The sequence below is a fragment of the Colius striatus genome, chromosome 2 (assembly GCF_028858725.1).
Source record: "Colius striatus isolate bColStr4 chromosome 2, bColStr4.1.hap1, whole genome shotgun sequence".
In the NCBI taxonomy this organism is placed as follows: domain Eukaryota; kingdom Metazoa; phylum Chordata; class Aves; order Coliiformes; family Coliidae; genus Colius; species Colius striatus.
Genome location: NC_084760.1, coordinates 46,942,876 through 46,961,158, shown reverse-complemented (window position 1 = coordinate 46,961,158; position 18,283 = coordinate 46,942,876). Strand labels below are relative to the sequence as shown.

The 18,283-nt window shown below is 47.4% G+C and overlaps 1 protein-coding gene across 1 annotated transcript in view; it reads right to left on the bottom strand.

Annotated features, from left to right (window-relative positions):
• The window catches only part of OTOF (otoferlin), a 108,978-nt gene that overhangs the window by 78,151 nt on the left and 12,544 nt on the right, over positions 1-18,283 (bottom strand). Inside the window, exon 3 of the mRNA XM_061989496.1 lies at positions 15,243-15,331. Within this exon, the coding sequence (XP_061845480.1) occupies positions 15,243-15,331 (89 nt within the window). The remainder of the gene's footprint in view (positions 1-15,242; positions 15,332-18,283) is intronic.

Below are 18,283 nucleotides of genomic sequence, written 5' to 3'. Positions count from 1 at the left end.
GGATGCTCCCTGAGAGCATCGTGGTTTAGTGCTGTCAAACCAAATGGCAAAAAGAGGCACAGAGGGGGAAGAAACCCACAAGTCAAACAGGGTGAAAATGTGTTCAAGAAGCATTTTGTGTAGGTGCTTGTTCAAGAGTGGGGTGGGGGAATTGTGGCTGATGGGGGAGAAACTAGATTTAGGCTATATCTCTACCTGATAACAGGCCAGAGAGACCCATCAGGAGAGCACAAGCACCAGCTGCAAGTAAAAACCTGGAGCTCCCTCTTTATTTCTCAAAACAACTTCACAGACATGCTCTGAGACCTGCTGTTGTCCTGTCTCTGTCTGGGGAAGGTCACTCAAGAGAAGCCCAGAAGCTGTAGCAACATCATGTCCATCTCCAGCATATTGATGCTCTCCCCAGCTGAATAATAGAATTGTTGAGGTTGGAAAAGACCATTAAGCTCATCAAGAGCAACCCCTCCCCTCACAGTGCCAAGCCCACCACTAACCCATGTCCCTCAGCACCTCAGCTACACGGCTTTGCAATAGCTCCAGGGATGGGGACTCCACCAGCTCCCTGGGCAGCCTGGGACAGGGGCTGACAACCCTCTCAGGGAAAAAGTTCTTCCTCAGCTCCAATCTTAATCTCCCCTGGGGCAATTTTAGGCTTCTTGTCCTGCTATTTATTAATGGGGAGAAGAGACTGACCCCATACCAGCCACAATCTTCTGCCAGGGAGTTACCAAGAGCAAGAAGGTTTCCCTTGAGGCTCCTGTTGTCCAGGCTGAACACCCCCAGGGCCCTCAGCCCCTCCCCAGCACACTTGTGCTCCAGCCCCTTCCCCAGCTCCGCTGCCCGGCTCTGGACACGCTGCGGCCCCTCAGTGTCCCTCTGGCAGTGAGGGGCCCAACACTGAACACAGCACTCGAGCTGCGGCCTCACCAGGGCCCAGCACAGGGGACGGCCACTGCCCTGGGCCTGCTGCCACACCACTGCTCATACAAGCCAGGGTGCCACTGGCCTTCTTGCCCACCTGGGCACGCTGCTGCCTCATCTTCAGCCACTGGCACCAACTCCCCCCCACTGAGCCCTTTCCATGCGGGCAGCTTTGCAGCCCTCTGCCCCAGCCTGAAGATGATGTGACCATTTTCTGTCCCAAGCCCCAAACACATTGGCCATGTTCAGGCAGGGAAGCTCTCCTCTCCAGAATCTGGCTAAGCCCGGCTCCTACATCCCTGCAATGGTGCACTGGGCCATGATCCACGGGCCTGGCAAACTCTGGCAGGCAGCATCCCAGCATGAATGGGTGACAGACTGTGCCCAGGCAGCACTTCATTCCCTAATTTAGATGGAGACAACAACTCCAAGGGGTTCAGGTGCAAATGACCTGAGGTATCCCTGAGGTCTCTTCACTATAATTGTGAGTTGGATCCTCCCTTGGGCAACTGAGCCTTCATTCCCATCTCCTAGGCTCTTGCAGGTCTGATAATGAGTTAAATGCAGTTGGCATCCCTCTGTTTTCCCATCCAATCATGCCAGGCCTGTCTGGAGGTGGGGACCAATCAGAGATGTCATGATTTGCCTTTTTCACTTCCCAGGATCTGACGATGGATGGATGGAGATACTACTCCTTCATCAGAGGCTCTCCCCAGCTAAAGGAACTCAGAGGGAAAACAGCATCCAAGGGAAGCTATCAGAGAAGAGAGGACAGGAGGATGGTCTGGGGAATGTTCATAGCAAAGCCAGACTCATTTACACATCTTAGCCTCAAAGTCCTTGCTCAGAGGGAACAGATACATCTGTGCTTGTAGTGTCTGATGAGGTTCACTGTCCCCCCCAGCCACTGTTGCTCCTGACACAGGCAGCTTCATTGAAAGATGGCATATGCCATACAGGCAAAGAGCAAAGGGTGTCATGGGCTGTACATCAGCCCCAGCCTGCCCTGATCTCAGGCTTTGAGCAAGCTGTGAGCATTGAGCCATCCAGCCTGGGTTTGAAACAAGAGATGTTCCTGTAGTCTGATAAAATTACGAGTGACCCAGAAAAACTCCCTCTCTTTCCATCAGCAGAAAAGCCAAGGAAGAGAGCAGGGCACTTGATGAATTATGAAACACTTGGAAATGAAAGGCTGTGTAGACAAGTGCTGAATATTTTATTCCCTCTTGCTTGCCAGGGGAAGTGGGTTGGGAAGGCTCTGAGGAAGAAGAGCCTTATCCCAAGCCTAACAGACACATCTTCCCAATAACTCACACATTTGCAGATGAGTCATCCCAAGGTCATCTGTAGCAGAGCTCGGTGAAAGATCTGGAGCACAAGTGTGCTGGGGAGGGGCTGAGGGCCCTGGGGGTGTTCAGCCTGGAGAAGAGGAGCCTGAGGGAAGACATCACTCTCTGCAACTCATTGACAGAGGTTGCGGCCAGGGGAGGGAGAGTCGGTCTCTGTCTGAGATGCAAGTGACAGGACAAGAGGAAACAGCCTCAGATTGTGCCAGGAGAGGATTAGATTGGAGCTGAGGAAGAAGTTTTTCCCTGAGAGGGTTGTCAGCCCCTGTCCCAGACTGCCCTGGGAGCTGGTAGATTCACCATCCCTGGAGCTATTGCAAAGCCATGTAGCTGAGGTGCTGAGGGACATGGGTTAGTGGTGGGCTTGGCACTGTGAGGGGAGTGGGTGCACTTGAGGATCCTAAAGGTCCTTTCCAACCAAAATGATTCTGTGATTCAATTGCAGCAGCTCACTGGCAGCTTCCCCCTGCTTGGCATCCTTGCCTGTGCTGTCAGTCCTAACTGTGATTCTATGATTCTATGAACTGCTCCACACACACTGGTTAATGCAAACTGCTGTATGACAAGGTCTAGTCTCACAGGGCTCCAGCGCACTCTGTGACAAATTCCTGGTTCCACTGACTCCCCAGCATGCTCACACGTCTAACACCTTCAGCACCTGCCACGTTGAATTTATGCAGGAATTTAAATTTCTCAAACAAAATATTGTGTGACACCAAGTCAAACACCACTCTAAGTATACCCAAATTGCCACTTTACCAGTTCAGATCTGTAATGTCATCCCAGATTAGTTTCCTGACGGGATACCTTTCAATAAGACAAGGCTGACTGGTGCTCATTATGCTGTTCCACTTGTCTTTCAGAGTGAAAAGAAAATCCAGTTATATTTAATAGAATTTTTGCTTTAGTTTACTGAAAAAGAAAATCCATTGAAGCAACTTTTAATATCTGGAGGCTGCCATGCAGGAACTGCAGGAACTACATCTCAGAGGCTATCCAAACAATAACAAAACACAAGTAATTAACAGACATTCAGAGGTGTAAGTTCAGATTCGCCTCCGTGCAAAGAGGGTAACTAGAAGAGAAGAGATTTAGGAAGCTTTAACTTAAATAGTCAGATGATTACATCAGAAGCTGCAGTTTTGTAAGGCAGTGAAAAAAGGCTCTTCATTTTGGTCCAGGGCACCCACTGTGTAGGCCATTAGAGGAAATTATTTGCATTTATCAGCCTTGTGCAAACACAAGGTTGTACAGAAAGCAGCAAGCAGCTTCCAAACCTCAGGCCCTCAACTATCCAACAACTCCCTTTAAGGTCATGTACTTTCAGCTTTCCAAGCCTGAGCTCCCAGAGTCATTGCGTCTCCTCCCAGATACCCCAAGGAATCATAGAATCATTGGACTGTTTTGGTAGAAAAAGACCTTTAGGATCCTCGAGTCCAACCTAACCCTGCCAAGCCCACCACTAACCCATGTCCCTCAGTACCTCAGCTACACGGCTTTGCAATAGCTCCAGGGATGGGGACTCCACCAGCTCCCTGGGCAGCCTGGGACAGGGGCTGACAACCCTCTCAGGGAAAAGTTCTTCCTCAGCTCCAATCTAAATCTCTCCTGGGGCAACCTGAGGCTGTTTCCTGTTGTCCTGTCACTTGCAGCTTAGGCACAGAGACTGACTCTTCCCTGGCCACAGGCTCTGTTAGGAAGTTCCAGAGACTGATGATGTCTCCCGTCAGGCTCCTCTTGTCCAGGCTGAACATCCCCAGGCCCCTCAGCATTCCTCAGCAGGCTTGTGCTCCAGACCCTTCACCAAGCCTCTCCAACCCGACCAGCTACTCATCAGAACAGCTCCCTGGTTTCTCACACCCATTTTTGGACCCCTTCCACATTTCTGGTCTTTCAGACAGTCCTGCCCGCTTACAAGGCTTCCTAGTGGCAAAGGACAGCCACAGCTGTGGGTTTTGAGTATGAAGTAAGAAGGTCCCATAGCAAAGAAACATTGCTCACAGGTGAGCTGCCCACAGCTTAGCACCTGGTGCATGTCCCAGGACATCCATCCTCACATGCTGTTAGACAGAGAAGTTATAAAGCTGTAAAATCACAGAACCGTGTAGGTTGGCAAAGACCTTTAAGATCATCAAGTCCAACCAATATTACAATGGCTAGGAAAAAAACCCCAATATTATTTTCAACTTTTCAACCCACCTTTGGCAAAAGAGGGCTTGGGTTTTCAGTTGCATCAATGCAGAAACTAAATGGAAATGACTGTAACCCATGAGGATCCTTTCACCAACCCAGGTCTGAGAAAGCAGAGAAGGCTTTGAGGCAAAATGCTCAGGTTGCCCCTGAGGAGGATTTTAAGCTCAGAATCTTGCCCACAGATCATTTTGAAGCTACCCTAGATGTAAAAAAATCCCTGGCAGGTCAGGTGGTTTGATGTCTTTGTGTAAAGAAAACAGAAGTGCTCTCTTTTTCTCTTTTTCCCCCTTCCAGACACCCAAGTTGCCCAGGGGTATCAGATCCAATCTTTGTTGGGGTTTGTGGGAAGCCCACCTATGTTCTGTGTGTTTTTAAGAAGTTAAATATAAGGCTGAGGAATCTTCAAAGACACAGACTTTGCTCAAAGACAAAAAATGTATTAAACAAAACCAAGTAAAATCCCAAAAGACAAAAAAAAAAACCCTCTCATGCAGCTCAAAATCATCAGGGTTTAAAATACTCTGATGGTTTCCTCACTCTCTGGGGAAGGGTCCATCCCAACTACTCTTAGCAGTTCACCTGAGCTCTCTGTGCTCAAATGGAAGGACTGTCCAAGCCTGAGTGAAATTAGTCCCAGATACCTTAGATGAATTAGAGTTGGGGAGAAAATGCTTGTGGGAGGTTTTGGTCTTTCTTTGCTGACTATTGAGCTTAAAACCTCTGACTAGGTTACAGATAGGCAAAGCTGGGTGATAAGAATTCTCCTGTTGCTAACATAAAAAGTGTTTTCCTGGTAACACAAAATACTGTGTGCTGGCCGTATCCAACTTGAGCTGAGCCAGTCATCCTAGTTGCCTTCTCCCCTGTTCACTTTGGCTCTCAAAGAGCCAAGATGATTTGTAGCTCCTCCTGGGAAGTCTGGACTCTGCTCATCTCTGTGACTGTAGCTTCCCTCCTCCACACAGCTCAATGTTTCAGCTTTTTTTTCACGTGCCAGCCTCGCCTGCAAAACTGGACAAGTCGTGTGACACGGTATCACTCGCAGAAAGGCTGAGCTGATACCTCCATGGGCATCTCAGCTGATTAGCTCTCATCTCTTGACACAGTATGGAAACTTCTACCCTTCCAGGTTCCTGCCCCTGGTGACATCAGTCCTCTCAGGTCATAACCAAGCACACCCTGTCCATCTATCTTTTACCTTCCATGGAAGCTGATGCCATAAAATCTTAATGAGACTTCAGCCATCCCATTGCAAGGGTCTTTGTGCAAGTGAAAGGTTTCAGGTCAATCATACATTTGCCTGTGGACTGGGCAGCTATAGCTGTGCCACAGACACTAGCCCTAAGGGCTGGGAAGCTAAGCCAGGCTTTGTGAAGCTCAGGCTTTGGAGCACTTGCCACTCACCCTACTTTGTGGAGGGGTATGTCCAATCCCCCTACTACAGCAGGTCCACCTAGATCAGGTCATTCAGCAAAGGGTCCAGGCAGGTTTGGAAACCTCCTGAGAAGGAGCCTCCACATCCTCCCTGGGCAGCCTGGGCCAGGGCTCCCTCACCTCAACAATAAAATAGTTTTTCCTTATGTTTAAACGGAACTTTTTGTCTTCCAGCTTGTTCCCATTACCCCTTGTCCTGTCACTAGATACAACACAAAAAAGGGATGCCCCAACCTTCTGACATCCACCATTTAGATATTTGTAAATAGTAATGAGATCCCCTCTCAGCCTTGTCTTCTCCAGGCTGAACAGCCCCAGGTCCTGCAGCCTTTCCTCCTCACAGATATGTTCCAGTCCCCTCAGCATCTTGGTAGCCCTGCACTGGCCTCTCTGCAGCAGTTCCCTGTCTCTCTTGAGCTGGGGAGCCCAGAACTGAACACAGGACTCCAGATGAGGCCACACTAGGGCAGAGGAGAGGGGGAGGAGAACCTCCCTTGACCTGCTGCCCACACTCCTCTTGATGACTTCATCCTGAGCCTTCTTCCCTTATGTTCATTTTTATGTCTTTCAATTTTTCTACTGAAACAGATGATACATAACTGCTTCCTCCACAGTTGTGGCTATTCATTATGTCCTCTTTTCAATTGGACTAATGCAATGTACAGTTTCTCATATAAAAGCTATCCCCTTTTCTACTTTTTCCTATTCCATTGGATCTTTTTTTTTTTTTTGCTCCTGCACAGTTAATAACACAAAAATAAAGGACTGGGACAACCAATAGCTTGTTGCAAATACAACCTGTAATAGCACTGGAGAGAACTTTCTGTATTTCCAGTGCTGAAGGGATTAGTATAAAAACTTGGTTTAGTGATATTTGGATCATCAAGGATGCTGGATTGCTCCCAACTACTAAGACAGGTATAAAATTGTCTCCAGGTGATCTGCATGGTCTGGACTTCTAGTAATAAAATTTGGCGATTCAAATCACATACAACAAAACCCCAAAAGTAAACCCTAAATTGTGCAGGTAGCCCCCAAAATCCTTCCAGATCCTCCTACATGATTTGTTTGTTTGTTTAATGCTATAATTACAAAAGGACTCTGAAAAAAATTGGTTTGGATCAAGGTAAAAGCAAACCCAACCTGAGGCCAGTATGCTGTGTTCTTCTGTAAACACTTTGCCTGTGCTACAAGCACACTCAGTTTCATTTGAAGACATTTAATTCTTTTCTGTCTTTTAGCAATTCCCTAGACGAAAATAACATGTTGATATGTGCACCAGGGGCATAACTCATGCAGTGGTCTAGTGAGCCAGACATAGACCTCTGGATGCAACAACCTCAGGGTATCCCTGAGATCTTCCACATTTGACGGGGAAGAAACTGAGGAGGATTGAATCTCCTCCATCACTGGTGATGCTCCAAGGGCTGCAGCTCAAACCTCTGCCATGTTTCAGCAAGCTGGACAGCAGAAAGGTTTGCAAGTGTGGTCTCAAGAAAACCATAGTTTCTTCTGGTTTGCAGATCTTGCAGTTCCCTACCTGCCCAGAGTCAGGTGAAGACTCATTCACAGAGAGGGCACTCAGACAAGAGGGGAAACCTACTACACCAGACCTATTAATTTTTTTCCATTATAGTCTTTCTACAGTGATTCCGCAGTGGATTATTTTGTGCAGATGAAATGCTGAGCATCCTGGTTTCTGCAAGTAGGAGGCAGCCCCTTACAAAGGACTTGAATTCTGCAGAGGTCTTAATTGCAGGAGAAGCCAGAGTACAAAGGACAAAACAAACCTCTATTTTTATCCCAGACAGCAGAGTGCTGTATTAAAAGTGTTTGGTATTAGTCTCTTTGTCTCCCTGTCAGGTAAGGAGAGCCTCTTCCCCGTGGGTATCGGTTTTCTGTGGGGGGATGTTATCTGTACCCCTATCCTTGCATCACCCATCAGGCTGGCGGGGAAATGACAGGTTTGTAATGTGGCTTTTGGCCTTTGGCCAGATCCAGTTACTGATTCTTGCCCCAGAGAGGAAAACAGTGACACAGAGGAAAAGAAACCACCTCAAAGCAACAGCTTTTAGTTTCTATGCAGCCTTCTTTATCCTTAAGGAATGTGGTTGTTCAGAAAATCATCAAATGGTGGGGGGTTGACAGGGCCCTGCAGAGCTCATCCAGCACAAGCCCCTGCTCAAGCAGGTTCCCCTCCATCAGGGGGCACAGGAACGTGTCCAGGTGGGTTTGGAAACCTCCCAAGAAGGAGCCTCCACACCCTCCCTGGGCAGCCTGGGCCAGGGCTCCCTCACCTCAACACGAAACAACTTTCTCCTCCTGTGCCAGTGGCCGTGTTCCAGCTTGTGCCTGTTACCCTTTGTCCTGGCACTGGTCACCACAGAAAAAACCTTTCTCCCCATTCTCCTGACATACCCTAAAGCGTATAAGTACCCTTTAGGTACTTGGTGTTGATGAGGTTCCCCCTCAGCCTTCTTTCCTCCAGGCTAACAAGCCCCAGATCCCACAGCCTGAGGCCTCACATCATCCATCTGTCCCCTGCTCATGCCTTCTCCTAGGGCCCTTCACTGCGGGACCACATGCTATGAATTTTCACTCATCTCATAGGTCTCCCCAAGGGACTGGAAGAGAAAGGACAGAGTTGAATTGAGTGCCAGTAGGAGCTCTGTATTTCTACCTAGGTCATCCCACCATACAGCAGTTATTTGGCTTCACCCCCTGCTTTTTGGGATGAGGTATGTGACATCAGATGAAACATCTCATATCTGCAGGACGCAGGGTGCAGAATCAATGATCAGTAATCCTTATGTAAAGCACTTTCAGCCTGCATTTATACTGGTAAATCAACCATCCACTCACACTGGCAGAGGGCATCTCTGGGGTGCTTTGGGTGGTTCTTGGCTTGAGGGGAAGGTTTTCCAGCTTGGTGATACCCTGTATGACCAGTAGCTGGAAAGAGGTTTCTGGGCTGGTGGCACCACTTCTCTAGCCTATTTGAGCTGTCCTCATGAACTACCTTCACGCTCTACTCTTTTCTTTGGCACTCAGACATGCAGCACCCTCGGGAATGGCTCTTGGGGAGAGCTACTGTACCAGAACTGAGTCCATAGCCCCTCTGAGGAGCCAGCATGCAATTAACTGCTCTAGAGGGGGCTGAGGCACCTGGCCAGGGCCAGGAAAGGATTATCTTACCACCTAATCAGCTGCATGCTGATGGCCACTGAGGCAAGAAACAAAAGCAACTCAATGAGCCACACAGCCACATCTCAGCACTGGCCCCCTTCATTATTCAAGGTGGGACTGCATCAGGTGTCATGCCTTTATCTGGGACTTTGATAAATAGCACTAATCAGCTACATATCAATTATTCACAAAGATCACAGCTCACCTTTCCAAACACCAGTGCCAGGGCTCTGCTTCTCCCCACTCCTCTCCCTCCTCTCCAAGATTTATGTCTCTTTGTTCTCCTCCAACTCATTTCTGTGCCAGAACGATGGGGTGTAGTTACAGCATGGCCTTGTGACCCTAGGCTTTAATTTAGGTTTGTTTTTTACTACAGATTCCCTGCATTTCCTTGAAGGAGATGCTCAGCACCAGTAGGTGATGGTGGGATGGGGCCAGGTTCATTGGTTGTGCTTTGACACTAGTATCCTGGTGTAGACATTTCTTAGCCATCAGAAGCAATGCTGTGAATCTGAACAGAAATTATTGGATAATCTTCTTAATATTTACAAATATCTAAATGGTGGGTGTCAGGAGGTTGGGGCATCCCTTTTTTCTGTGGTATCTGGCAACAGGACAAGGGGTAATGGGATGAAGATGGAACACAAAAAGTTCCCTTTAAACATAAGAAAAAACTATTTCACTGTGACGGTGAGGGAGCCCTGGCACAGGCTGCCCAGGGAGAGTGTGGAGTCTCCTTCCTTGGAGGTCTTCAAGACGTGCCTGGACATGTTGCTATGCGACCTGATCTAGGTGACCCTGCTTCTGCAGGGGGGTTGGACTAGATGATCTCTAAATGTCCCTTTCAACCCCTAACATTCTGTTATTCTATGATAATGCCTTTATATTTGTAGCTTGGAGTAGTCTGTTCTGCAGGTTGATTCTGCCACTGATGCTCAGGTCTGAAACATGTTCCTTCCTGCATCAGTAGGTAGCTCATACGGTTGGACTAAGGCTCTCCTGCCAGTGCCACTGTGAGGGGAGGGGTTGGAGCTGAGGATCTTAAAGAGCTTTTCCAACTGAAACGATTCTATGATTTTACGATAAGCCTCTTTTGCTGTCGAGGGCAAAGACAGGGGAGATGTCATGTGTGGTGTTTGTGGAAGGGGCTTCCTGACCCTGGCTCTTTTCCTGGGCTGGGCTGAAGGGATGAGCTGCTCCAGTGACCCAAAGCAAAGTCAAGCAGCAAGAAGACCACGTTGTGCTGGGTCTCTTAATTGCTGAGGGACAAGCTGAACGCACAGAGCCACAGACATGCTCTAGGGTTCACTTTACCACTGTCTGAAAATGCTAGCATGAGAAAACTGTTTCTAACCTGAAAGGCTTTTTAATTTAGCAGAGCAACACAGAACGGGTAATTAACTCTGGCAAACTTCTGCAGGGATGTGCTGGATATTCTGCTTCTGCACTGCGCAGCTGATCTGATGTCAGTCTGAAGCAGGACTTGTCCAGCAGGTCAAGAGGAGATTGTAACTGGGGTCCAGATGCTGGGGAGTAAAAGCTCTGGATTTCGATACTTAAAAAGGGCTTAGAAGAAAAATGGGGACAGGTTTTTTTAGCAGAGCCAGTAGAAATGGGACAAGGAGTGATGGTTTTAAACTAAAAGAGGGGAGAATCAGGCTAGAGATAAGGAAGAAATTGATTATGGTGAGGGTCAGGAGACTCTGGCACAGGTTGCCCAGAGAGGCTGTGGCTGCCCCATCCCTGTCAGTGTTCAAGGGCAGGTTGGATGGGGCTTGGAACAGCCTGGTCTGGTGGAAGGTGTCCCTGAACATGCTGGGAGGTGGGGAACCAGATGATCTTTAAATGTCCCTTCCCACCAAGTATTTCAAGGCAAATGCTCCCCAGAAACAGAAGCAGCAGCTCCCGTTCCAGCCTGTAACGATGCAAAGCAGGCGAACATGCTGGATAAATATTTTTGTTGGTTGCTGCAGGCAAAAGGTAGTGTGTTAGTAATCACCACAAAAGAACCAGCAGCCTCTGATCCACTGATATCAATTTTTAATGAACTTGGAATAATAGAGAAATCCCAGCACAGCAAAGAGTTCCTACAGAGAGAAGAAGCCTGGCAGCCATCCTGGGAAAAGAAGAGGAAAGCTCATACAGGAATTTGATGAATAAGCAATTAAAAACTGGAGTGTAATCAATGACATTCAAGGCAGATTTATGAGGAGATAGAGTTTGTCCAAACAAACTTGGTTTGCTGCTAAGGAGTAGTTTTGTTTGGCTACTGCATGAAAGGAGCAGGTTCTGAATTACAGAATGGTAGGAGTAGGAAGGGACCTGTAGAGCTCATGCAGCCCAAGCCCCTGCTCAAGCAGGTTCCCCTCAATCATGGGGCACAAGAACGTGTTCAGGTGGGTCTAGAGTCTCCTTCTCAGGAGGTTTTCAAACCCTTCCTGGGAAGCCCAGGCCAGGGCTCCCTCACCTCAACACCAAACAAACTTTCCCTTGTATTTAAGCAGCACTTGTGTTCCAGCTTGTGCCCATTTACCCCTCATCCTGCCACTGGACACTACAGAAAAAAAAGTGCTGCCCCATTCCCCTATGTTAATATTTATGTTAATGAGATCTTCCCTCAATCTCCTCTCTAGTCTGAAGAGGATTAATGGAGAAACACTAAAAATGGGCATCATCTAAGAATCTTTGAATGACAGTGCTGCCGTGGAATTTGATTACCACATCAGTGACTGGGATGTGAAAATAACAATCTAACTATCAAATAATGTGAGACTGACAGAGCAGTCAACCTGGAGAGAGTGGAAGCAGCCGTGCAGAGCAGCATGGACCTTGGGATTTGCGTGAACCAAACAAAAAGGGCATTCCTGTCCCCAAAGTGCTGCCAAGAAGCAGCATCTGTACCTCAGGCTGGGGGAAAATGGACTTGATTTCTATGAACGCAACAGTTCTGGAGAGTGTGGGGAACCAGCAGCTCAGAGTGGTAAGTAAACAACCAATTAACCCCAAACTGCACAAACAGAGGAGGGATGGGAAAGAGACGTGTTTCATCCCCAGGCTGCAGAGCTGGGGAAATGGAGTGGAAGCATCCAGCCTGTGCCTGTACTTTGAGATGATGTTGAAAGTTGAACATTAGTGGGATAAAGAGCTGCAAAGATGAATTGGGATGGAAAAAAAACCCACTGCGCCATGAGAGGTGCCCAGGACAGCCTTCTCAGAAACAAGATGGAGAGACGTTTTGACTACAAATGTGCAAGAGCTTCTGAGGACAGAAAATACCTGGTGAGCAGTGGTCAGAGATGCTCCTGGTTTCATGTGCTCTAGACACCAAGATGGAGGTGTCCAGCTCCCTGGGACAAGAACCACAGCATCTTGGTACATTCTTTGTACCAAGGCGGGATGATATTGGTGGAAGAAGTCAACGCTCATGGGGCATTGGAAGCAGATTCACTGCAGAATAAAGTTCCTTAGTTCATTATGAAGGTGAGGGTGCAGCACTCAGGCGTCAGTTGAGCTAGCTGAGATGGCAGTGGAAGACAAAGAGACACAGACTTCTTCCTGGACAGGGATATGACTGCAGCCTACTCCCCTCCAGCATCAACAACTGCTACTCAAAGCTAAGGCTGATTAGCATGTGTGTCTCTGAGACAACCCAAGCCCTCATGAGTCAGAGTCAAACTGAGAAAAATGTCCAAAATGATGAAAATCACAAAAGAGGTCATCTTGGAAGCAGAAGTGGCTCTTGGCTGGCTGATACAGCCAACCTCTTTGCAGCTCACCAATGGAAAAAAAAACACAACAACAAAAACACAACCAAGGCACTTTTAAGCCATTTGGCCAAATATTTTGTGTTGGGTATTTGGAAATTTCCAAGAGACTTTGGTCACCTTGAAAGTGGAAGGAATTACGAGAGTGATTGCTTTCTCAGTCTCTAATCAGTGCAACCTGCAGGTATGCTCAGGCCTTTGCAATTCACAGTTCTGTGAACAGTGGTGGGGTATTTTTATTTCCAGTCACAGAAAAACCGCTTCTTGCTTTTTATTCCATCTTTCAAGTATACTTTTTTTCCAGGTTTTAAGACATGGAGAGAAGGGATTGCTTCTTTGTGTGCAGAGCACACAGAGTTGCTGCCCAGGGGGTAAATTGGGTACATGCTAAAGTGTGGTTTATTAGGGCAAAACCATCTGATTCACTTGGCATGTTTTCACTTCTGTCTGCTGAAGATACAAAACTTCAAGCCGTCATGGATGGAAGGATGCTCTGTCCCTTCAGGAAAAAGACATGGCAGTGTCCATGCTGCTTGCTCACAGCAGGGGAGTAGAAAGTGAAGGAAGACATTGAAGGAGCATGCAGACAGAGAAAACCACTGCTGACACGGATACAACATGAAGAAGTATGTTCCAGAGGCTGGAGCTGACATTGCTGGGGAAGGAGGTGGATCTCAAGGTGTGCATCTGTCCATCTCAGGCTCCCATGTGCTGCCCATAACCCCTAAGGAGTTCCTTCTCCCATGGATCCTGTGATAGTTCAAGGTTTCAGAAATGATTCAGATCTCCTATTCCATGTTCTCATCACTCATGAACTTAGTCACCACCACAGCTGCCTTAACTCAGTGCAGGTGCCTGTAGGAGGTGATCTGAACACTAATCAAAGGGACCTCTACTCTCTAGGGCTCCTGTGGCAGAGCTGAGATCTCCCCATAAGCCCAGAACCACTCTTCTGCCTGTATCTGCCATTCCACCTGTGTTGGGACCCTCCGGGGGCTACTCATCTTTCTCCTCCCAGAAATCAGCTGAATAAGACATTTTTTCAACTCTCCTGTTACTTAAGCTCTTACCTAAAAGTCAGTAGGTGTATTTTTTTTTTCTGTTTATTGTTTAGGATTTTATGTTTCATTTGCATTTTTATGGGGTTTTGAATCTTATTGTTTTTAATTATGTCTATCTATCATGCTTGCCCTGCATACCATCTGTCTGTCTCATTTTTTGGCTCTGGAGCAAATTTTTTGCATGAACATGTGCCTGGGAGACCTTCAGGAGACCCTGTTGAGCTCCAGCTGGGGAAGACACTGGATTTCAAGACAAAAACGCTCACGCAACATCCAACCACAAGCAAGAGCCCTTCCTTGGCTCTTTTCTTCTTTTTGCCCTCTTGAATGTCAATGGAAATGTTCCATAGGACAGCTCACAGATGCCACTCGTTTTTGTGAAATGCTCCCATGTTTTTGCAATGAGAGGAAGGACAAGTGTGGGAAATGAACTAAGGCTGACAGAAGGGACAAACTTTCCTTCATTTGTGTTCATTATTAATGTAGGAGCAAAACCAAGAGAAATATGGGAGAAATAATTACAGGAATAAGAATGAAATAAATAAACATCTGCAGAATTTGCAAAAGCTGGGGAGTTACATTAAGTCTCAACATTCACTTGGATAATTAACTAAAAGCCTTTCTTTTAAACACCTGCAAATTGACTGAGCCAAATGGCAGGACCTTGGGAAAAACATTGCATAGATGTAGTGCTGATCACCATCTAGTTCATCGAATTCCAGAATGGTTTGGGAGGGAAGAGACCTTAAAACTCATCTTGTTCCAGCTTCTTTGTAACAGGCAGGGACACCTTCCACCAGACCAGGCTGCTTCAAGCTCTGTCCAACCTGCCCTTGAACACTGACAGGGATGGGGCAGCCACAGCCTCTCTGGGAAACCTGGGCCAGGGCCTCGCCACCCTCACAGCTTGGAAGAACTTCTTCCCAAGAGCTCATCTCAGTCTCCCCTCTGTCACTTTGGAGCCATCCCCCTTGTCCTGTCCCTCCAGGCCCTGGCACAAAGTCCCTCTCAGCCTTTCTTGTCAGCCCTTTAGGGACTGGAGGCTGCTGGAAGGTCTCCCCGGAGCCTTCTCTTCTGCAGGCTGAACACCCCCAACTCTCTCAGTCTGTCTCCACAGCAGAGGGGCTCCTATAGTGGCTGGTAGTCAGCAATTTGACTCACTGAGCTGTACACATCTCATCTGAGCTTCAGTGGCCTCCCCAGGAGACATCAATCACCAACATCCTCCTCACTCGACTCTCCAAACCAAACAGGGATGGGGCTCCAGCTCACGCAGGATCCTCCTCCCAGCACAGCAGAGCTGGGGGATGGGAGAGAAGGACAGATCATACTCTCACCTGTTGGTGAAGACTTTGCTGTAGTTGAACACTTGGATCTCCAGGATCTCATTCCCATCAATGTTGCTTGCCACTGGCCAGCGGAAGGTCTGTAGAGAAAGGGCAGGAGCGGGATGTCAGGCTTGTTTCAAGTTGCTGCTCTAGAGATGATGAGGATGGAGTTGAGATGAAAAGGCTAACTAGCCTAACTAGTCAGATAACCATGAGAAAAGACAAACTAGCCTCACTAGCAGACAAGGCTGTTTAACAGGTGGCCCAAAAAGAGTGTGCCTCAATGCCAAATATTTTAAACGTAGAGAGAGTATGAATATTAATATGCATTGTATAAAGGTATTTTAATATATTTTTACATTTCTATAATAATATTTCTTTGTATATAATAGATTATATAATATACATTTATTATATTTTACACATTTATACGTGTATACAAACACACCAAAATACGTAAGTATATATAAATCACATTCATTTGTGGGGTTTTCTTTGTTTCCCGAGGCAAGAAATCGATCTGCCAGGCTAAACCACCTGAGCTGCCTTCCTTTTCCTGAGCCATGGGTCTCTGGTGGCCTCCCAAAGCCAAGCACATCCCTTTGCCAAGCCGCTCTCGTTGCGGAGGCAGGGGGGTTGAGCCCCACGTCACTTATAGAAGCACAGAACCGCTTTCAAAGTCTTCAAAGGAAAGTGCTGATCACGCAGCTTCACAGGAAGAAAATAGTAACTCTTCAAAAACATGCCAACATTCATTTTTTAAGTTATTTTTTCCCCCCTTTTACATTTTTTGCAGTGAGTCAAGGAAGCAAATGAAATAAATACATTTTAAAAAATCCTGAAATATAAAGAAAACTGGAAATGGCCCCATAACAGCGATAACATTTTGCTTAGGGTCCAGCCTCACTCCTCATCCTGCAGCTGTATTTACTCTTGGCTCTTCATCACAGGCATGTAACTCAGCCCTTTCCCTTACAGCACATCTGCTGCTCTCTGCTCCCTCCTTCCCATTGCTTCAATGTTTCATTAGCTGGTACTTTCTAGGCTGATAAGTGCAACCAACAACCCCAAGATTAATTACAAGCTGCCTGTTCCCTCCTGCCATCAACATGCCTCTCTCGCTTGAGAAGTTTTCCCTGTCCTGACTATTCAGGGCTCCTCAACACACGCTGATGGAGATTCATCAGCCTGTGCTCCTGCACTCAGCTTCTGCTCTCCACCACAGCCCCCAGAGATGCTGGTGAAACTGCCAGAGCACACCATGTCCCAAACCCATCAACTTCCCACAATGTTCTGGATGTTAAACCGATCCCATCTATTATCTACAGTTTCAGCTGGGCAGAGGTTTCTCCATCTTTCCTCACAGTGGGTGGTGACACTCCCAGAGTCTGTCTAGAAGTAGATAAAGAGACCAGAACTTAGACCTTCTCAAGAGAAACTCTTCAGTTCCAACACCAGTGGTAGTTTATTATGGGATAGGTTGCTCTGTCAAGATCGTGACTTCTGGTTCCTTCTGAGAGGGAGACAGAAGGCCCAAGTGCAGTGGACATGATTTCTGCCTGGATTATAGAATGTTTTGGGTTGGAAGGGATCTTCAAAGCTCATCTAGTCCAACCCTCTGCATGGTCACGGATACCTTCCACCAAATCAGGTTGTTCTAAGCCCCATTCAGCCAGCCCTTGAACACTGTCAGGGATAGGGAAGCCAGAGCTTCTCTGGGCAGCCTGTGTTAGGTCCTCACCACCCCCAGTTTAAAAAATATCTTCCTTCTATCTAGTCTGAATCGCCTCTCTTTTAGTTTAAAACCATCACCGCATGTCTTGTCACAGCAGGCCCTGCTAAATAAGCCTGTCCTCACCTATCCTGTAAGTCCCCTTTAAGTACCGAAAGGATCTTCAATTCCCTCCTGATACCTTGTGTCTATCCGTCCTCATCACCTCAACAAAGCCTCAGGTCTGATCCATCTGTCCAAGCCTTGGCCTGTACAAGACAAACCCAAACCTCTCCGTTATCACCACAGAAGAATAAACCACAGTCTAGGCTCAGGCTCTTTTCTGCTCACATACATCTGACACATAAAGGGCAGATGTAGACTAGATATTAAGAAGAAGTTCTTCCAAGCTGTGAGGGTGGTGAGGCCCTGGCACAGGTTGCCCAGAGAGAGGCTGTGGCTGCCCCATCCCTGACTTGAATATGACAAAATCAATATGGTAAAAGGTCATTTGGAAAATGCAGTGTTCTAGAAAATATCACAGGATCTCCCCTGAACAGCCTTCCTGACAGCTTTCCACACCAAGAAGCTCGTTGGGCAATGTTCACGCCGCAGCTCATCCATGGCTGCTGCAACAAACCCCAGAGGCCTCTAGCATGGAGAAGCCCACTCCCATCTGCTGTGCTCTGTGACATGCCATGTCATCCTGAGAGATCTCCTTGCACATGTGCCTGCACCTTTCAGTTCCAGAGGGACCTACTTTTCTACAGGCGCTAATGCAATTTGTTTAAAGCACTTGGAGTTTGACCTAAAATCCCGGGGAATGCAATCCACAGTACCATTTTCTGCCATCAGAAATCATCCCTTTGTAGTGTAGTCCCTACCTTCTTGTGGCTGGGCTTTGGAAAGGGTCTCAGCTCTTAATTCAGTTGCAGATCCCTTGGATTTCATTAAATCATTTAAGACAGGCTGCAGATGCTCTTGGTTTGGGCCTTAAAAATCAGGACTGGGATTCCTCCACCTTGACTTAGATATTTAGAGGTTGCCTGCCTAAATCAACACACATTGCCTCAGCTCTCCATCACTAGAGAAACTGGCACATCCTAGTACAAACTGAGCCATGATCCGTCTTTGACAGGGGGTCATGCTCTTCCTGTCCTCTCTGGACAGACTGATTATCCAGCCATGACTACAGGCCTCAGATTAAAGGAAGACACCCAGAACTGGAAGGTGACAAAATTTCTCCCCTCCTCCACTCCCAACCAACTAACAGACCACCAACAGGTTTCCCAGAGAGGCTGTGGCTGCCCCATCACTGGCAGTATTCAAGGACAGGTTG